General features: G+C 37.5%; 1 protein-coding gene across 1 annotated transcript in view; it reads left to right on the top strand.

Annotated features, from left to right (window-relative positions):
- The first annotated feature begins 2290 nt into the window (after positions 1-2290).
- The window catches only part of WDR88 (WD repeat domain 88), a 209022-nt gene continuing 188481 nt past the window's right edge, over positions 2291-22831 (top strand). Inside the window, exons 1-3 of the mRNA XM_051973764.1 lie at positions 2291-2719; positions 3197-3307; positions 21105-21193. Coding sequence (XP_051829724.1) covers positions 2291-2719; positions 3197-3307; positions 21105-21193 — 629 coding nt within the window. The remainder of the gene's footprint in view (positions 2720-3196; positions 3308-21104; positions 21194-22831) is intronic.

Below are 22831 nucleotides of genomic sequence, written 5' to 3'. Positions count from 1 at the left end.
ATAGGGATTGGGAATTCAATGTAATGGTTCTTAGTCATCTCCCAGACTTCTTTCACTGGGTGTAGCTGGTTCAGTTCATTATTGCTCCATTGGAACTGATTTGGTTCATCTCATTGCTGAGGATGGCCACGTCCATCAGAATAGTATTGTTGTTGAAGTATATAATGATCTCCTGGTTCTGCTCATTTCACTTAGCATCAGTTCATGTAAGTTTCTCCAGGCCTTTCTGAAATCCTGCTGGTCATTTCTTACAAAACAATAATATTGCATAGCATTCATATACCACAATTTATTCAGCCATTCTCCAATTGATGGGCATCTACTCAGTTTCCAGTTTCTAGCCACTACAAACAGGGCTGCCACAAACATTTTAGCACATACAGGTCCCTTTCCTTTCTTTAGTATCTCTTTGGGATATAAGCCCAATAGAAACACTGCTGGATCAAAGGGTATGCACAGTTTGATAACTTTTTGAGCATAGTTCCAAATTAGGAGCAAGCATTTATTAAGAAGAGTATACTGTGTTGTCAGGTGCTGTGCCAAGTGTTTTACAATATGTCCTGTCTGTGAGGTAGGTACCATTTTACAGATAAGGAAACTGAGGCTGAATGAAGGATTAAGTTACTTTTACAGTGTCTGAAACTGCATTTGAATGGAAGATTTTTATTGAAAAGCAAACCAAGGGAAATATTCCTTGACTCCAGATCCAGCATTCTATCCACTTATGGCTGCCTTGACGAAAGGCAACTGATATGGTGTAAAGAGCTTTGGACTGGAGTCAGAATTACCTAGTGCAAGTGCCCATTCTAACTCTCTATAGTTTAAGGTTCTCTTCATCTCTAAATCCGATCATCCTTTCAGCATAAGTGTGCCCAAGTTGGGATGCTCATACCCTCCCCAGCTCAAAGAGCTATTATGAGAAGTGAGTTGTAAAATCTTGAAGGTCTTGGAAATATTAGTGATTGGCAACTGGCCAGATGATACCCGGAGAAAGTTAGGGTCAGAAAAGGTTCCAATTCTGCCCCTGCTACAATTCACTTGGAGCATCCTGGGCCAGTGGATTTGCCCCTATGTGAGATGGAGAGATGAAGAACTTACAAGATAAGTATTATATGAATTCTGCCCCCTTTTTATTTCCTTGTATCCTGCATAAGTATAATGTATGTAGACATATTTACTTAACAGTAATCAGTGACATCAGTATTTGACATTTATCAATATTTAGTCTATTAGCTTGACCACTGTGGGCTTGGATTATCTAAAGCCTAAAGGCCTAAATTTCGGTTTCCTAGAAATCAGGTGATTTTGGGAAAACTGAAACCTTCCATTCAATCTTTTCGGGTAGTAACAACCAATTAGATAGCCTCAGACTCTCAATGCTCTCCAACTTGTGATGTAATCGCTTGTAACAAAATCTATAAAAGCTGTATGTATTCACTGATTGTTTGGCTCTCATGCTGTGAGTACTTTCACTTCCCTTTTTCCGCTCATGGCTGGACTTCCTGGTTTGACTTCCAGGGCTGGACTGCCCGCTTCTCATGAGATTCTATAATAAACATTTTTCTGCTTTCTACTCTGAGTAGTCATTTTGGGTAAGGGTCCTTTACGTCCCACACACACCTTTGAACCTTATTTATAAAGTGAAGGGGTTGGACTTGAGATTCCTTCTTCAAGTTCACCTTTTCCGACGTTCCCCAGCCGCTGGGGCCAGAGGTGATGTAGAAGAGCTGGAGAGATCTAGTCAGAATGTTTGCCATCCCAAAGGCTTCAACACACCTCGTGGCTCTCCCCACCCCCCACCGTGGCAGGTGGCCACGCTCTGGCCTTCATGGGCCCCCATAGTAGCAGTTGCCATGGAAGAAGACTCAGAGAATAAGAAATTCAGCGAAAGAGAGAGTCCCAGCGACCCCTTGGCTCTGAGGGATCCTAATGAGCCAAGAGCAGGGCCTTCGAGGTCGGAGCACTTGCGATGGGGCGACCAGGAGAGGCAGTCCAAGGTCAGGGGCCCGCCCTAGACCGAGCTTCTACCTCTTGCTCTGGCCTAACAGAACTCGGGAGTCTGCACCTGGAGTGAGGGGGTGGGGCCAGGGAGGCTGGGCGTTGTGCCCCGGAGCCTTGAGGCGGTGTAGGCTGCGAGGCAGGGATGTTGGGTGTGAGTTGAGTCCGGCACAAGTGCGTATTGTATGCGGGGCGTGCTGAGTTGCCTGGGCTGATGGCATCTCGAAGGAGTTCTGGATGTACTTGTGCTGGGGGGTGAGAGGTGTGCAGGTGTCCCGGACCCTGAGTGCGTATGGCGTGCGGGGCTTGCAACGTTTGGTGGGAACTGTGTGCAAGTGTCTGCTGCTGCGTGGGGGATGCGCAGCACTTATGTGAACTGTGTGCTGGTGTCCAGATCCTGGAGTGCCTAAAGCGTGCCAGGCGCTCAGTCTTTTGTGTGACTTTTTGCGAAGACCTTTACCCGTGTAGGCGGGGGCGCCGCGCTTTGTGTGAGGTGTGCGCTCCGTCACCGAGTGCGGGGCGGGCGGCGCTTTGTGCGAGGTGTGCGCTCCGTCACCGAGTGCGGGGCGGGCGGCGCTTTGTGCGAGGTGTGCGCTCCGTCACCGAGTGCGGGGCGGGCGGCGCTTTGTGCGAGGTGTGCGCTCCGTCACCGAGTGCGGGGCGGGCGGCGCTTTGTGCGAGGTGTGCGCTCCGTCACCGAGTGCGGGGCGGGCGGCGCTTTGTGAGAAGTGTGCGCCGGCGTCCTGGACCTTGAGTGCGTACTGCGTGCGCCGCGTGCAGCCCTTGGTGCGAGATGTGTGCAGACCTCTTGTTACTTGTGTGTAGGGCTAGGCCTGCAGTCCCAGTGCAGCCCCCCACTGGGGGTGGGGAGGTGACTAGCTTGGACCGCTTGTCTAGGGTTCTGAGCCCCGCAATGCGGGGAATCCCTTCACTTCGGAGACTCTTTTGTCTCTGGGGAAGGGGCGGGATGGGGGAGAAAGGACGGGGCCACAACTCTTGTGGAATGGGCCAGCGGTGAAGTCCCGGAATTAGGGCAGGTATCCTCCAGGTATTCCAGACGGCACCTCCCCACTCTCTTTAGCCTCCTCCTCTCAGGTACTGACCACGTTTCCGGATTTTCCCTGGGTTCCTCAAAGTTCTGCCTTTGACAGCAGGTGTGGCCAATTCATTCTTTCTCTGTGGCCTCTTCATTTTATAGATTCCCTTTAAGATGTTGAAAGGACATAATCAAGCCGTGAGTTCCTGTCATTTCTGCATTGAGGACACTAAGATTCTCTCTAGTTCCTACGACAAAACTGTGAAAATTTGGGTAAGAGGTTTCATGGTGTACTGAAAAGCGCATGGTGATTTAGAATCAGAAGACCCTGGTCCAGATGAGTTGCCAACAATCTTCTTGAGTGTCTGTGGACGAGCCCTATCCTCTAACTGATATTCCATGAGTCTGTGACTTTAAAAACACAAGCCTTTAGTTTGTATAACATCTTGCCAAGGCAAGATGCATATGAAGGTAGAATAACAATTTCCTGCTTTCTTGGTACTCATCTTTCCCTCATATCCATAAACTATCTGTCTTCATGACAATATGGTTCATGGTGGTTTGAACTTGCTTTTCCAGGACTCAGGTGTGAAGGAGAATTGGAAAGTTGAGGAATGAAATTAAAGTTAATATAAACTGAAAACCAAAGATTCTTCAAAGCAAAAATTAAATAGATTAAAAAGGGAAAACCAAAGTGAATTGAATGTTGAAATTTTTCCACATTTTAATTGTCTTGGCCTATAGGGTAGCTGAGTGGCACTTTGATAGCAAGAGCCCTCCAGTTAGAAAGCCCCTATTCCTATAACTAGCTATGTGACTCTGGGCAAATCACTTAACCCCATTTGCCTCCTTTTCTCATCTCTGAGGGAAGGACATAACAATATATAAAATGAGCTGGAGAAGGAAATGACAAACCATTCCAGTATATGCCAAGAAAACCCCAAAAATAGGGTCATGGAGAGTCAGACAGGACTCAAAAGCAAAAACAACAATCTTGGTAGAGTCCCATCTAGAAGAGTTTAAAACATTTCCATAAATTGCTTTTATAGCCCACTGAATGACAAAACAAAGACTTGGAGAAGATGTGAATTTCTTTGGAAGTTGTAATTTTCACTATGACCTCACCATCTCTTTTCTTCTAAATTTCACTGAAAACTTAAGAGGAATTTTTTTTATCACCATGATGTTTCAAGGGATTCTGATATTTCCCCTTTCTAAGAAGTAACACTTGATATGGAATAAACCTGTAATCTTTAGTCTCCCTTATCCTTCATTTCTACTTTTACATTCTGAGTTAATTGAATGAATTTCTGAGGGGTGTATCTTTTGACTTAAGGCAAAACTTGAACCAATATCTTTTTAAAAAGGAAAACTAGACTGTGGGTACTGAATGTGGATCACAACATAGTATTTTCACATTTTTTGTTGTTTGCTTTTTTCATTTTTTCTCTTTAGATCTGATTTTTCTTGTGAAGCATCATAAATGTAGAAATATGTAGAGAAGAACTGTACATGTTTAATATATTGGATTTACTTGCTGTCTAGGGAGGAATGAGGGAAAGGGATGGAAAAAAATTTGGAATACAAAATTTTGCAAGTGTGAATGTTGAAAACTATCTTTGCATGTATTTTGAAAATAAAAAGGAAACCTAACCAAAAAAATAGACTAGCTTTACATTGCTGATACCAATTATTTAGTTGCCCTGTGAGTCCCCTTCCTTTATTATAGTCATTGTTGTAGAAAAAGACAAAATACTTAGATGTCAAAAATATACATGATTTAAACATTTTGACCTTTGTTAGTAGTTAGTTGAGCATACTGACAGATTCTAAGCCTTATTTATTAACAAATGATTTTAATTTATGATAAAATAACCAGTGAAATACTGATTAGTGACTTTGCTAATAGTTCTATCTTATATTCTGGAAATTAGTTTAAATCTTAAGCTATAAAACATATATCATTTCTGTGCCAGAATGCAAATGGGTACCTCAACCAAGAAAGGAAGTTAACTCTGAACCCTATACTTTATTATTCTTTATTCATGCCAGAATAGAAAGTAACTTATAGCCTTGTCTTTTCCTGGGGTGACATTTGGTCTCCTTTTTTATATTTTTGTGTCTTTTTATTGAATTAGTTTTCAGGCCCTTTGGATTTCAATGTTTGTTAGAATCTGGGCCTGCTTTTATCTTGTGAGTTGATTGCATAGCTACAATGCTGTGAACTGACTATCCCTTTATGGTATCTTATTGCCTGGTCAGAGGGTGTGAAATCTTGGGGAGTCGTGGAGAAGAAATATTAAAATCTTGGGAAGGGACAGAAAGGCAAACTCAGATAAGGAACTCCTAGACTAATGTAATTCAACCAGAGAGTGTGGGTTAAAGTTTGCCATTGTGTTTTTCAGAAGCATAGGGCAATTTTGTATGTGCTATGGGAATGAAAACCCAAATTGAGTTTTTATGGTTCCTTCAGATTGCCACAGGGAGAAATCAACTATAGAATCTACTTAATGAAATAAAACTTAAATTAAAATGGGCAAACAAAAACAAACAGGAAATTGGTAGTGATTTAATTATTCACGATTCCTTTAAAAAGAGAACACTTTGAACCACTTGCCCTTTATAGGTCAGGGGACTTTCTGAGTTGGTATAATGCCACCTGACTTTCATTTGCCTTAGTCACTTAAAGAAGATGTGATCTATCAAGGTGTGTCGTGGAGTTTGTCTGGGGCTGTCTGCAAGTATTTGCCAGAACACATAGAAAACGACTGTTTGAAGGCCTTGCTAATCTTCCTGAATGTTCTCAAAATGACTTCATTTTAAGAGCTTCCTGATAAAGAGACAATGGCTTACTTATTGATCTTGGTAATTTCTGCTCTAAAGAAACAAATCTGATTTTCCTTCGCTCATTTTCCTTCACTAAAAAAGGCTGAAGCATTTATAGTTCCTGAAAGATTAGTTTTGATCCCTGAACCAGAAGAAATCTCATCTCCACTTTTGACTCATAATGTGTCTCATTCTTTTAAAAGTTGAATCTCAAAAGTTGAGGTGTGTCTACAATATGGATCCCTATAACACAACCATTATTTCTTGGATTTGGAGGATGTAGTCCATTCATTCATTTGAAATTGATTCGGTTTGAGTGAGCTAGATTACTGGTGGTCTAGAGGTTAGTGGCTGTAAGAGACAAATTGGCTGCAGGTTTTAGGAATGAAAGAATTCACTCATTCCCGAATTATTAGTTGCAAAATGAGAGTTTGTTGTTGGATAGAAATCAGTTTACCAAGAAACTGACTTCTATAGTGGCAGATCTATTGGAAAATGGAGTTTTGCACTGAGAATGCTTTCTCAGTGGACAGAAGGTCCTGGAAGCTCAGTGAGCTACCTAGGTCCATCTGCAAAGACCTTGGTAGAGGAAAGCTGTTATATTAGGTATCTTTAGTAGGGACTGGGACAGGCCGAGCTGGTCAGACCAGGAGAAGGGCTGAGACAGCCTGGATCTCCTATTGGAATTAGTAACACTTCAAAGAGGTGCTTTTTGACCAGGATTTCTAATTGAATCAAAGGCCCTGGCATCTTGGAAAGATAACTTATCTAGGGAGGATATGCCTTCCCTAATAGGAACTGAGAATCTGAAAGGAATCATAGATCAAAAGGAAATAGTTTCTTAAAGGGACCACAACCTGCTTCAAAATGACATCAGATACTCTAAATTTGTGTAATAGATCAAATTATTACAGATTTAACACTTTGCTAGTCCCATTAATAAAGGGATACTTTTTAGAATTAGCAAAATAATAATTAAATTGGAAGAATAAAAGTCCTAGAATTTGAAGAGAGAATGAGAAAAAAGTACAAATAAAAGGATTATAGTATTGCCAGAACTCAAAATCTGTTATAAAGAAGGGATCATCAAAACTCTTTGGCCTTAGCTCTGTTTGTAGTGGCTAGAAGCTGGAAAATGAAAGGATGTCCATCAATTGGAGAATGGTTGAGTAAATTGTGGTATATGAACGTTATGGAATATTATTGTTCTGTAAGGAACGACCAGCAGGATGAATACAGAGAGGACTGGCGAGACTTACATGAACTGATGCTGAGTGAAATGAGCAGAACCAGGAGATCATTATATACCTCAACAACGATACTGTTTGAGGATGTATTCTGATGGAAGTGGACCTCTTTGATAAAGAGAGCCTTAATTGATCAAAGATGGACAGAAGCAGCTACACCCAGAGAAAGAACACTGGAAATGAATATAAACTGCTTGCATTTATGTTTTTCCTCCCGGGTTATTTATACCTTCTGAATTCAATTCTCCCTGTGCAACAAGAAAACTGTTTGGTTCTGCACACATATATTGTATCTAGGATATACTGCAACCCATTGAACATGTAAAGGACTCTTGCCATCTGGGGGGAAGGGGTGGAGGGAGGGAGGGGAAAAATTGGAACAGAAATGAATGCAAGGGATAATGCTGTAAAAAATTACCCTGGCATGTGTTCTATCAATAAAAAGTTATTAAAAAAAAAAACTCTTTGGCCTTGGTTAAAGAAAATAAATAAATAAAAAACTGGTTAGTAGAACAGATTAGATAAGCAATTAATGAAAATGATAGTTCAATGTTTGATAAATCTAAGAACATAAATTACTAAGAGAAGGATTCCATTTTCTCCCCCAATTCCCCCCCCCCCAATATTTAATAGGAGGCAGTAATATAATAAGTTGAGTTGAACAAAAAAAACAAAGGACAACAGGAATGAAGCTTGTGTCTAGATCACAGTGACACAGCTTTGAGGTTGGTCAATACCAAGATGAGTTGTCATGTGACTTTGTCAAACAGTTGAAAGATTCCTTTTAATGAAATAGGCAAATGTTGGGAGTGAAGTTACTAAAGAAGACTACCTTTCTGCTAAGAGTAGTTGGGAAAACCAGAAAGCTGTTTGACAGAAATTGGAGCATTATCTTATCTCATTAACTAAAGAATGGATATATGACTTGAATATAAAAGGACACATTTTTAAAAAAATAAAATAAAAAGGAATCTGATTAGGGATCTTTCACAACTAAGGCTAGGAAGGAAAACAACTCTTTACCAAAGAACATATAGAGACTATAAATTTAGAGTCTTAAAAGATAGATTCAAAGAATTTAAATAACCAGGGTCACTGAGGCCGTGCTGGTAGTAGGGGTGAGATTTTACCCTATGTCCTCTGACTTCAAAATCTTTCTATACCAACTTGCCTCTCAAACTCATTAGCATAAAATTGCAAAAGTTCAATGAAGATAATTAGAAGAGACATTGGGTATGAAACATAGTAATATCAAATAATACCAAAAAGGACAGCTAAAATATAGAGGCAAATGGCACAAATCTATGAGAACTGCTTTTCTCTTATAGATAAGTACTTGAAGATTGTGAACATTTTTCAAAAAGAGAATTGTAAAATAAAAGAACTATATAAAAACACACTCCAAATCATTAGAGGTAAGAGAAATGCATGCTGGATCAGTCCTGAGGTTGTCATTTCATATCATGCAAATTGACAAAGGTGACTTTGTCATATTGTATAAGAAAAATCAAACCAAAAGAGGAAAAAAACTATGAGGAAAAAAACCACAAACAAAAACAGATGAAAATCTACATTCAGTCTCTACTAGATATGAATGGCATTTTCCCATTCCAAGTCCATTGAAATTGTCTTGAATCACCACATTATTATACAACTCTTTATCTTAGCAAGAGAAATGGAAACTAAATAAATGTTCATCAATTCAGGAATGGCTGGAAAAAAAATGTTCTAGGCACTGTGTTAATAAGTGCTTTACAAATATTTCATTTGATCTTTAACACAACCCTGGGAGGTAAGATGGTGTTATGATACTCATTTAACAAATGAGGAAACTGAAGCAAACAGAGGTGAAATGACTTACCCAGAATTACACAAATAGTAAATGTCCAAGGCTGGATTCAGATTCAGCTTTTCCTGACTTTCCAGGACTAATGTTCTATCCACTGGCAAGAGCCCCTGAAGAACTTAAAATATGAAGGATGCATAGAAAGATGGGAAGATCTATATAAATTGCTACAAGACCAAACAAACTGAAAGAATAATATACACAATGGATACATGAAAAGATTCCTAAATGGATATTATTCTTTGAGACTTGAAAAACCAATGAAAATCCTGGAAAATCTATTACCAAACATGCCATTTTTCTCCTCTGACTGAAGTGAGGGACAACTAAGGGAAGAACAACTAAGGGATGTGCTCCTATTAGATGTGTTAATTTTTTTTTTAATCATAAATCTGTCGGGTGTGTTGGGAAAAGGCAGAAATAAAACAACCAAAGTCATCAATCAGTATATTTCTAAAACAAACAAACATCATTAACAAATGTTTTAAAAAGCCCAGCTTTCCCATTCTCCAATTGATAAATGGTCAAAGGATATGAACAGACAATTCTCAGATGAAGAAATTGAAACTATTTATAGACATATGAAAATATGCTCCAAATCATTATTAATCAGAGAAATGCAAATTAAGACAACTCTGAGATACCACTACACACCTGTCAGATTGGCTAGAATGACAGGAAAAGATAATGCGGAATGTTGGAGGGGATGTGGGAAAACAGGGACACTGATACACTGTTGGTGGAATTGTGAACACATCCAGCCATTCTGGAGAGCAATTTGGAATTATGCTCAAAAAGTTATCAAACTGTGCATACCCTTTGATCCAGCAGTGTTTCTACTGGGCTTATACCCCAAAGAGATACTAAAGAAGGGAAAGGGACCTGTATGTGCCAAAATGTTTGTGGCAGCCCTGTTTGTAGTGGCTAGAAGCTGGAAAATGAATGGATGCCCATCAATTGGAGAATGGTTGAGTAAATGGTGGTATATGAACGTTATGGAATATTATTGTTCTGTAAGGAATGACCAGCAGGATGAATACAGAGAGGACTGGCGAGACTTACATGAACTGATGCTAAGTGAAATGAGCAGAACCAGGAGATCATTATATACCTCAACAACGATACTGTATGAGGATGTATTCTGATGGAAGTGGATCTCTTCGATAAAGAGAGCTAATTCAGTTTCAGTTGATCAAGGATAGACAGAAACAGCTACACCCAAAGAAAGAACACTGGGAAATGAATATAAACTGCTGGCATTTTTATTTTTCTTCCCGGGTTATTTATACCTTCTGAATCCAATTCTCCTTGTGCAATAAGAAAACTGTTTGGTTCTGCACACATATATTGTATTTAGGATATACTGTAACCTAGTTAACATGTAAAGGACTGCTTGCCATCTGGGGGAGGGGGTGGAGAGAGGGAGGGGAAAAATCGGAACAGAAGTAAGTGCAAGGGATAATGTTGTAAAAAATTACCCTGGCATGGGTTCTGTCAATAAAAAGTAAAAAAAAAAAGGAAAAAAAAAAGCCCAGCTTTCTTGTAAAGATTGCTTTATATCACTGAATGCCAATGTTATGAAAAAAATTGTCAGCAGTTGGCATTTATCTCTTGGCCAGCTTCCATTGTTGGGGTGCAATGCCTTAAATACATAGCTTTTTATTTTTATTTTTTGCCTTTTCTTCATATTTAAAAATATTTCTCCTGCTATTCTTTTTTTTTTTTAAATTATTATAGCTTTTTATTTACAAAATATATGCATGGGTAATTTTTTCAAGATTGATTCTTGCAAAACCTTCTGTTCCAAATTTTGTCCTCCTTCCCACCCCCTCCCTAGATGGCAGGTAGTCCCATACATGTTCAATATGTTAAATTCAATATATGTATACATATTTATATAGTTATCTTCCTGTACAAGAAAAATAGGATCTAGAAAGAAAAAAACCAAACAAACCCAAGAAGGAAAACAAAAATGCAAGCAAATAGTAACTGAAAGAGTTAAAATGCTATGTTGTTGTCCACGCTCACTTCCCATAGTTCTCTGGGTGTAGATGGCTCGCTTTATTACTGAACAACTGGAACGGGTTTGAATTATCTCATTGTTGAAGAGAGCCACATGCATCAGAATTGATCATCGTATAGTCTTGTTATTGCTGTTATACATATCTTTTAAAAAAATTATGGGCATTTTAAAATATTAGGGTGGACTATACCAAGATAAGGTCAAAATGGGTTCATGATTTAGACATAAAGAGTGATATTATAAGCAATTAGAAGAACAAAGGATACTTTACCTCTCAGATCTGTGGAGAAAGAAGGAATTTGTAGTCAAAGAAGAACTGGAGTATATTATTGAATACAAAATGGATAATTTTGATTATATTAAGTTAAAAAGTTTTTGTACAAATAAAACCAATGCAGACAAGATTAGAAGGGAAGCAATAAACTGGGTAAAAATTTTTACATTCAAGGGTTCTGATAAAGACCTCATTTCTAAAATATATAGAGAATTGGGGGCAGCTAGGTGGCGCAGTAAATAGAGCATCAGCCTTGAAGTCAGGAGGACCTGAGTTCAAATTTGAACTCAGACACTTAACACTTCCTAGCTGTATGACCCTGGGCAAATCACTTAACCCCAATTGCCTCAGCAAAAAAACAAAAAAACAAAAACCCAAAAAACCCCACCAAAATAAAGTATATAGAGAATTGACTCAAATTTATAAGAATTTAAACCATTCTCCAATTGATAAATGGTCAAAGGATATGAGCAGACAATTTTCAGATGAATTGAAACCATTTCTAGTCATATGAAAAGATGCTCTAAATCATTATTGATTATAGAAATGCAAATTGAGACAACTCTGAGGTACCACAACACACCTCTCACATTGGCTATAATGACAAATGTTGGAGTAGATATGGGAAAACTAGGACACTAATAACATTGTTGGTGGAGTTGTGAACGGATCCAACCATTCTATTTGGAACTATGTCCAGAGGACTATCAAACTGGGACTACCCTTTGATCCAGAAAAGTTTCTACTGGGCTATATTCCAAAGAGATCTTAAAGAAGGGAAGAGGACCCACATGTGCAAAAATGTTTGTGGCAGCCCTTTTTGTAGTGGCAAGAAACTGGAAACTGAGTGGATGCCCATCAGTTGGAGAATGGCTGAATAAATTATGGTATATGAATGTTATAGAATATTATTGTTCTATAAGAAACAATCACCAGCATGATTTCAAAGAGGCTTAGAGAGACTTAGATGAACTGATGCTAAGTGAAATGAGCAGAACCAGGAGATCATTGTACACAACAACAAGATTATACGATGATCAATTCTGATGTATGTAGCTTGTTTCAACAATGAGATGATTCAGGCCAGTTCCAATGGTCTTATGATGAAGAAAGCCAGAGAGAGGACTGTGGGAATTGAGCATGGGTCACAACATAGTATTTTCACTCTTTTTGTTGTTTGCTGGCATTTTGTTTTCTCATTTTTTCCTTTTTGATCTGTTTTTTTTTTTTTTTTTTTTTTTTGGTGCAGCATGATCATTGTGGAAATAGATATAGAAGAATTGCACATGTTTATCTTATGTTGGATTACTTGCTGTCTAGGGGAGGGGTTGGAGGGAAGTGAGGGAAAACATTTGGAACGCAAGGTTTTGCAAGGTTGAATGTTGAAAATTATTCATGCATGTGTTTTGAAAATAAAAAGCTTTAATAAAAAAAATCTCAGGGTAGAAGGGGATTTTAGAATTGATGCAGTCCAACTCTTCTGACAAATGTGTGAATTTCCCCAGCAACATCCTTGTGAAATTGCAGTCCATTTTCTGCATGAGCACCTTCCATAATGAATCATTCCTACCTCACAAGTCAGCCTATTCCATTTTCAGGCAATTCTAACCAATCCAAAATGTGCCTCCCTGTTGATTCTCACTTTATAGCTTCTTACCATGCCTCATATAACTCAGCCCTTTAGTGTATTTGCTGATCCTTATCCATAAAATGACAGGAAAACTGGCTTCTGATCCTATCTTTACCAATTTGATATGTGACCTTGGGCACACACCGGTAATGTAAGCTATTATAATTGTCTTCCAGATAGTCTTCTCTTCTTTCATAAGAAGACTGAGTACCTCACAACTGTCTTTTGTACCTCAACCCTTGCCTTTATTTTTCAGGATTTATGTTTATCTTCATGTTTCCTAGAACTACCTGGCCTCTAAATTCATCAGCCTTTTTAATCTCCATGGCCTTTATTTTGCTCCATCTTAATAATCCTCATGTTCATAGTGACCTATATTCTTAAATATTTTTCCTTTTGTCCTGATGTTATTCATACCTTGCCAATGGGTTCCTCCCACTACCCACCTGCTATCTGCTCTTACTATACTCATAATTTCGATTTTCTCATTGCTTGTTATTGTTTTAGGCAGCAGGTGGTGCTAGTGAGAAAGGCCAGGTTAAATTTCTAGTGTATTCAGAAAAGTCTAGCTTTCTCTTCTCTCAGAGGAGAGGATTTTCTTTCACTCATCTGCTACTGGCAGCCTGCCTAGGGGTTTGAAAATGAATGTACATTCACCCACGCAAAGCTCCCTTGCAGCCTGCCACTCTCACTAGCTAGTGATTTCTTTCTAGGAGTGGCTGAATCCCAAATTCATACGCCAGACCAACACCACTCTCCTAATTTGTCTTAATGGCTCCAAACCTGCTCATCAGTTCCCATTGACCAAATTTTTTGCCCTCCTAGAATAAGGACCAAACCGTCTGATATCTTCTATTTGTAAGTTTTAAACAAATACATACAGCCTTTTATTTCTCCTGGCCAACAGGGCTTTATAAATTAGATCTAAATTGAAAGCAGCATACACAGAGCAAAAACATACTTATGTAACTTGGGAAAGAGAAAAGTGACTTTGTTAGGAAGTAGATGTGCTTAGATAGGACTGCTTGCTCTCTTAAGGTTGCTCTCATCACCTTAGAACTATGGATCCTTGGCTCCTCTGGGAGAGGAGATACACACAGCCTGCTCCAGTTCCCATTAGGGATTAGTCCAGATTTCCTGACAGGCCATGTCATGATTTATCTCTCAGAATGCTCTTTGCTCCCATGTTACTGAGTCTCTCCTTCCTGCTTGCATGGCTTTTCTTCCTCAAAGTCAGTCCCTTTCCCACATCACTCTGTCCCAAAGGTATGTGAAACTGTGATTTCTCCAGGATTTTGATTTTTTAAAAAATAACTTTTTATTGATAGAACCCATGCCAGGGTAATTTTTTACAACATTATCCCTTGCACTCACTTCTGTTCCGATTTTCCCCCTCCTTCCTTTTACCCCCTCCCCCCAGATGGCAAGCAGTCTTATACATGTTAAATATGTCATAGTGTATCCTAGATACAATATATGTGTGCAGAACCAAACAGTTCTCTTGTTGCACAGGGAGAATTGGATTCAGAAGGTAGAAATAACCCAGGAAGAAAAATAAAAATGCAAACAGTTTACATTCATCTCCCAGTGTTCTTTCTTTGGGTATAGCTGCTTCTGTCCATCATTTATCAATTGAAACTGAATTAGGTCTCTTTGTCAAAGAAATCCCACTTCCATCAGAATACATCCTCATACAGTATCGTTGTTGAAATACATAATGATCCAGGATTTTGATTTTTGAAATTCCCTTTTGAAATTAATCATTTATTTTGTTTCGCTTCTCTGCAACTCCCACTTGCTTATACCTCGTCTATTTTCTTAGATTATTTTCTCTGTTCTGGCTTTATTTTCTTCTTAAGATCTGGACCCCATGTGTGGCCAAATTCAAAGATTTTTCTGTACATCTTTAACTATCTTTTTCTTTTGTCCTGTTTCCATTCATGTCTTGCTATTCCCTAATTCAAAGTTACCACTACCATCTATCTTCCTTTGCTACTACTCAGATGTTGCTGAATGCTGCTGGAGTTATTCATTCAATCATACTGTCAAGATCTACTACCATATACCACCCAGTCTCATTGGGGTCCTTACTGCTGAACAGCAATTTTTTCCTCCTTTTTCTTATGGATTGTCTCAAATACTCCTTACAAAAGTTATTCTAAGTTTTCTCATTCCTTAAGTCCCTTATGCCATTTTTCTCCCATTCTTTAGCAGAGGATCTCACTTTCAAATTTACTTAGAAAATTAATGCCAACTTCTGTAAGCTCCCTCTACCATGCTACATCTCAAAAGCCATCTTCATCATTTCTCTTTGTCTACTCCATTTCTATAGTCTCTGAGAAATAGGTGGCTTTCTCCTCCACAGTGCTAATCCTTCTATTTTTGCCTTTGATTTTATATCTTCTGGGACATTGCACTATTGATATTCTTCTCAATATTCTCAGTAATCTTTAGCTACTGTTTTGTTCTATTGTCTACAAAGGTCCTTTTATCTCCCCTATCATCTTTTTTTTTTTAAATTGATTACTTGTTTTTATATCACACTAATTTCCAAATGTGTTCCTATTCCTCCTCACTCCTCCCCCAAAAGTTTTCTTTTGTAATAAAGATTTTTAAAAATGTCAGAAAAACCCCAACATATTAGTTTCATCTGATAGTGCATGCAACATTCCACAATCACAATCTCCAACTCTCCAAAGAAGGGAGCTCAGTAGACTTTCACATCTCTGGGCTTGGTTATAATTACACAGTGAAGAGAGAAGCAGCCTGTTATAGTAGATAGGAGGGGAAAATCTCTTAAAATCTCAGTATTCCAAGACTAAGTTGCAGAGTAGTGGTTGATTTCCATTGACAGAAGGGATTTTCTCATTAGGGAACTTGCTATATCAATGACATCATATTAATTACATAATGTTCACTTTCATTTTATTGTAGTTTCTGTTTACATTGTTGTGACCCTTTGTATATTGTTTTCCTGGTTTTGCTTACTTCATTCTGCATCAATTCATGTATCTTTCCATTTTCCCCCCTGAATTTGTTTTATTTATTGTGTCTTGAGGCACAATAATATGCCATTACCTTTACATCCCAAATTTGCTTAGTCGTTACTCAATAGATGGATACTTAACTCTATTTCAAGTTTTTTATTCTTACAAAAATATACTGTGAATATTCTTTCTGATTTTTTTGAGCAAATACCTAGCAATAAGATCTCTGCATCAAAGCATATGCACATTTTAGTCACTTTTTCAAATATAATTTCAAATTGTTTTCCAGAAAAGTTGGATTAATTCAAAGATCCAGCAATGCTGGACACACTCCAGTGTGTCTGCATTCCTATTTTCCCACCTACATCAACTATTTTTCTCTTTTTTCATCTTTTTAAATATGATGAGACAGGAAATCTCAGTAATTTTAATTTTAATTTGCATTTCTCTTAATACTAATAAGTTAGAATATTCTTTCATATGATTGTTAGTAGTTTGCAATTCTTTTGAAAGTTGTTTATACTTTTGATCTTTGGGGAAATGGCTCTTGGCTATATAAATATGTGTTAATTCACTATATATTTTATAGATGAAACCCTGATAGAAATATTTCATTCAAACATTTTTTCCCTCCAATTAACTCTGCCTCATTTAAAAAACCAACTTTCATTTGCCCTTGCCATCCCCTCACAGCAAAATGCCTACACAGTCATACTTGAATGCCGTGAAGTCTCCATTCCTTTTTCTCTCCTCAACTCTTGGCAGTTTAGTTTATAATCCCAAACCAGGAATAAAACCATTCTCTCCAAAGATACCAATAGCATTTTTGGCTTTCAGACCTTATTCTACTTACAATTTATGACACTGTTGATTATTTCATCTTGGATAATCTTTCCTTTCTTGGCTCCATGAGCCCATGATTGTCTGAGGATATGTCAGTATCTTTTGAAAAATTAATATCAATTTCCTTCTTCAGTATGTTTTTCACCCAAAAGTGTTCAAGTGTACCAAGTGAATGCTTCACTCTCTCCAGTTTTTATCTTGGTGATTTCATAAATTCTCATTGATTTAATGATCATCATTAGGTAAATGAATGAATCAATCAGTCAGTCAGGTAGCTTACTATGTGCCAAGCACTATAATATGGGATTCAATGACAAAAAATTGAAACAACTTTTATCCTCAAGAAAAACATACTCTATTGAGGGATATAATATTTACATATGTAAATATACACAAAATAAATTTAAGGTATTTTGAGGAGAAAATGCTACTAGTAGCTGGGGGGAATCAGGAATAGGGTTCATATAAAGAAACTGATAATAGTGAGGGGGCAATATATTCCAGCTATGAGGGAAAGCCAGTGTAAGAGATTTGAAGACAGGAGATAGTGTGGTTTGTCAGGAATAATGAGAAAGCTAATTTGATTGGATAGTAAAGTATGTAAAAAAGACTCTGAAAATTATACATCTAGCCCATATCTTTCTCCTAGCATCCAGTTGCTTGCTGAATGTTTCTATCTCAAACTCAACATATTCAAAATGTAATTCATTATCTCTCATTCCATTATCTTTCTAGTCACTAAATTCCCAATCTTTAAGTCATTCTTGATTTTTGTCTCCTCCCATTATGTCAATGACCAAGTCTTGTGGATGTCTTTTCCTAACCCCTTCCCCATATCCTTTTCTCTCATATAGCTCTATCTTCCTGGTTTAGGCTCTTGCTGCCTTTTGCTTAAACTATTACAATAGTTTCTTAATTGATCACCCTCCTTCCAACTTCTCCTCTCTTCTGTACACAGCTGCCAAAATAATTTTTCTAAAGCACAGGTATATCAATGATACTCCCTTGCTGAACAGTCTTCAGGAGTTCCTAATTATCTCTAGAATAACATCCAGAACTTGGTTCTCACTTATCTCCTGAATCTTATTTCACATTTCACCTTCATGAGCACTACATTTCAGCCAAATCAACTTTCCTAAGTCTTGAATATATGTTTTTCTCATCTCTGCCTCTTAGAATCATTGATTTTTTCCAGGATACTGATTAAATGGTGCCTTTTCTAGGAAGCCTTTCCTGTCTTAGTGATTTGTCCTTCAAATTACTTTGAAGCAGCACAGATCCTGTCCTGACATTCCTCCATGCCTCATTCCCATAATTCTGGCCCCTTTACTTGCCACAACTTCCTTTATGCTTCTCTTCTCCTGGCTCTATCTGACATCTTTTGTCTTCCCCCCTTCAACTCCACAGGTTCTACTGTCTCGTCAGGAACTGACTTCTTCCATTCCTGGCTACAGCTTGTACTCCTATAGTACTATACACTATATGCTAGATACCATATACAGCTTTTAAAGGACTTCAGAAGCATGGCCAAATTTCTGCTTGTCTACTTGGTCGTACTTTCTAGAATTCCACCAGGGATGGGTGTTCACATTTTGTATGTCCACAATTTTATAGTTAGCTTAGCACACCTCTATTTACTCCTTTTCTATAATTAGAACCTGGGGTTTTAAATACAATTCCCTTACATTCTTTCCCCAATTAAACATTTGTTGTTCTTTATAAATTAATTGGAGCGCATTTGGACAGATTTACCTATATTCCCAAGTTCTGAATAGCTTTTTCATGACTAGATTTAAAATACGTGCAATATATTATATGCTCTTATCCTAACAATATATGTATACCCATATAAATACACACACACACACACACACACAAAACACACATATATATAATCAGCAAAGTAGAACAATACCAATATCAGCATGTTTTTTTTTTTTCCTTGGCTTTCTGAATTAATTTTCTTCCTTTAAAAAAATAGCTTTTTACTTTTCTGAATACATGCAAAGATAGTTTTTGAAAAAAACTTGCTAAACCTTATGTTCCAAAATTTTCTCCCTTTCACCTTCTCTTCCCCCTCCCCTAGACACAAGTAATCTAATATTGCAATTCTTCTAAACATATTTCCACATTTATTAATATCAACAGGTTTTTAAATCAGGCATTAAATATTTATTAAATGCCTACTATGTTCTGGGCACTGGGAATACAAAAAGAGACAAAAGATAGGCTGTACTCAAGGAGTTTACAATCAAATGGGGAAGATAACATGCAAACAAATACATGCAAAGCAAGCTGTAAAGAGTATTTGTCCTACAAGTGCAGTGGTAATGTGCTAAGCTTGGAATCCAGATGAGTTTTCTTGAGTTAAAATCTGGCCTCAGACACTTATCCGCTCAATGATCCTGGACAAGCCATATTACCCTGATTACTATCTAGGTTTCTTATTTGTAAAATGAACTGTAAAAGGAAATGGCAAACCACCCCAGTGTCTTTGCTAAGATAATCTCAAATGGGATCACAAAGTGTCGGATATAACTGAAAAATGACTTAAAATAAATTATGAGGGAAAGCAGTGGAATTAAGAGAATTTATAGAAGGCTTCTTGGAGAAAGTGGGATTTAAAATAAGACTTCAAGAAAGCCAGAGAGATCAGTATTCAGAGTGGAAAGGGAGAGTGTTCTAAGAATGAAGGAGAGCCAGAGAAAATGCTTGAAGCTGAGAAATGGAGTCTCTTGTTTGTGGAATCATGCTTTGGGACCAGGAGGCGAATATCAGTGGATCACTGGATCAAAGAATAGATGTTGGGAAGTAAAATTTAAGAAGACTGGAAAGGTAGGAGAGGGTTACGTTATAAAGGACTTTGATATGTCAAAAAGGAACACTTCGTGTTTGCTTCTGGACACAGCTAAAAGAAAGATACTGGAGTTTGTTGAATAAAACAATGATATGATCAAATCTGCATTTTTGGACTTTGTTGACTGAATGAAGAATAGATTGAAGTGGGGAAGAGTCTTGAGGCAGACAGACCCACCAGCAGACTTTTGCAATAATCCAGGCCGCATAAAGAATAGCCCCAGGGCATAGGATCATCACTCAACAAGGTATATTAAAATCCCACTTCTAATACATTTACTTAATTGTGTACATGTTAGATCCTTGAGAAAAATATAAGCTACTGGAGAATAGGAGCTGTTTTGTTTTTGTCTTTATGTCCCCAGTGCCCAGTATGGGCATTGTATATAGTAAGCATTTAATAAATATTTGTTAAATTTAGTTAAAATGAAGATTACAAAACCTGTTCTGCATTCCTCATGTAGTTGTTGAAAGTTAGTTTTAAAAAGTTAAAATTCCTGTTGAAGTGTAAAATGCCATCAATATCACATGGTTTTTAAACCAGAGTCAGTCACATTTTTTCCTGAAAATACATTTTGGCAGATGTTTCCAAAATAAATTTAGAAGATGTGATATTTTTACTTTACTGTTTTTTCTGTGCTGTTTTGTATACCAGCTTTTGACCTCAGTCTTCTATTGGAACAATAACTTTTTTATTAAATAGTAATTGCTCTTTTTCTTCATTCATCGTTTTGTAGCCAAATAACTAAGCTCAGTTTTTTCCTGAGAAAGTGCTTTCTCTTACTGCAGAGTGGAAAGTAGCCATATTTTCACCTAGAGATCAGTTTAGGCTGGACTTAAGAGATGGAAGTTCTGCTCCTAAGTAGACCATGTAGAGTGCTTTTGAATATATTTCCCTCTGCAAAATTCATGTGAGTAGCCAACATGATTTGATGCATTCATAGAAGCTCTGAGGCTCTTTCTGGGAGAGTAGATAGGGTTGTTCATCAACACTTAGAGAAAGGGAGTAGAGAGATCATAGAGAGAGAAAGAAGCTAACCCATCATGCTTCAGTTCACTCCCACTTCCATCCACTCCTCCCCTTATTCTCAAATCATACATAGTTTTAGTTAGGACAGACAATTCTTGCCAGGCCGGAAAAGTTATCAGGTTCTAAAGTGAAACTTCTGTTGAATACATAAAAGAAATACTGTTTGGAAATCAAAATATTTTTTTAAATGATTGAAACACAAGGTACAAGAGAATTCAGATGATCTCTAGTTATATGTTATCAAAATTTCTTATTTGCTACAAGGTGTTTTCTGTGAACAGTACAGATTGTTTTAATTTCCTTTACACTCTCTCTTTTTTCTTCTTACTCTCATTAGAAACTCAAAAAGTTGTTTCACCTCTTAAGAGTTAAATGAATCTCCACAATCCAATTCTGGCACTAACCTAATTTAAATAACTAAAGTTGGGATGTTTAATGTATGCAGCATTTTCTTTTTAACAGTTTCAGTAAAGCACTTTCTAATGATACTTCCTTTCATTTATTTGAGGATGCTGTCACAGGAATTAATATTCATAATTTTGAAAACTGTCATATGGGTCCTATTTCAGAATGCAGCCTGACAGCAGATAGCACGAGGTGACTTTTAGTTGCATTTTATGGGTCAGTAAAATACAACAAAGAAAATGATGCACATTAATGTCACAGAAATTTTTCTACAAATGGGAAGAAAAGAGGACAATTTGGCTTCCTTCTACTGGAGCTTTACTGATTTTCCTTTTTACTGTATTTCCCTATGGATTGTTGTTGTTAATGAGAATCAAAGGAAATGATAACTGTAAAAATATTTTGAACAATTAATACTCTATCAATCTTTGAGGAATTGTTATTGTTTATGGTTATAAACAAATAGCCATTCTAAAGTATCTTTGAATATTATTTTCTCTTTGATTCCATATAAAGATTAGAGTTGAAAGAGGCCTTAGTGACCTTTTAATCCAATTACCTCCTTTTATAGAGATGGAAGCTGAGATCCAGAGGAGAAAAGATACTTGCCCATGATCAATCAGTCAAAAAGTATTTATTAAGCACTTAACATATTTCAGGGCTGTGCTAAATGCTGGGGATACAAAGACAAAGATAAAAACAGCTTTTGCCATCATTGAAGGATTCACATTCTAATGAAGACTAGGTCAATAACGAGATACTTGCAAGACACCTGTAGTGTAGGTAGGGCATAATCTCAGAGGTAAGAGACTAGTAGTAGAGGGAATTAAGCAAGACATCTTACAGAAAATGGGATTTGAGAGAGTCTTAAAGGAAGTCAGGGGAGCCAAGAGGTAGAGTTGAGGAGGGAGAGCATTCTAGGTAGGGGAGTCATTCATATTGAAGAAACAGAGAAAGGTAGAATGTACAAAGAATAGAAATAAGGCCAAGACAGCTGGATTCTAGAGTGTGTGGAGTAAAATATAAGAAGACCAGAAAGGTAACAAGAAGCCAAATTATGAAGAGCTTAACTTTCAAGCAGAGAACCTGATACTTGATCTTAGAGATGATAGGGATGCATTGGAGTTTATTGAGAAGGGGTATGCCATATAGCTAGTTAATGACAGAGCTAGGACTAGAACTCATTCTTCTAAAATTTATTTTCAAAAGGAGATTTAATGAATTCTGGGACATACTTATGACTATGCTGAAATGGATCTTTAAAAAATCCAATAACTATAATTAATTTATTGGCATAAAAGAAAGCAAATGTTTCCCTCTTTCCTCCTTTCCTCTTTCCTTATTTCTCTGTCTCTTTGTCTCTGTCTCTCTATCCTTTCTTGCCATTATTATAGTGTTGGCTGTCTTGAGTAGAGAGAAGAGGACATTTTAAAAGAGATTGTGAAGATCGAGATGAAAGATTTTGAAACTGAAGATGGGAATTTGGGTGACTGGAGGAATGGTGATATCCTGAATAGTAAAAAGGGAGTTCAAGGAGTGGCAAGTTTGGAGAGAAAGAAAATGAGTTCAACTTTGGCAATGTTGGGTTTGAGACACCTACAGGACATCCAATTTGAAATATACAAGAAGAAAAAAGTCAGAAAAAAGGAGCCATCTGTTCAATTATTCCCCAATAAAAAAACTTATAGACATATGAGTAGAGAAAGAAATAATGCTTTTGCATAATAGGCATCCATTTCAGAGTAGATAACAAATTATAACAAACCAACATGATTCAAGAAAAGGTCATAATTATAAAATCACAAAGTCAGGCTGCTGCCAGACTAGAGA

Source organism: Antechinus flavipes, chromosome 2 (genome assembly GCF_016432865.1).
Source record: "Antechinus flavipes isolate AdamAnt ecotype Samford, QLD, Australia chromosome 2, AdamAnt_v2, whole genome shotgun sequence".
NCBI lineage: Eukaryota > Metazoa > Chordata > Mammalia > Dasyuromorphia > Dasyuridae > Antechinus > Antechinus flavipes.
The sequence above is the reverse complement of the archived record's forward strand: the minus strand, read 5'-3'. Positions and strand labels throughout refer to the sequence as shown.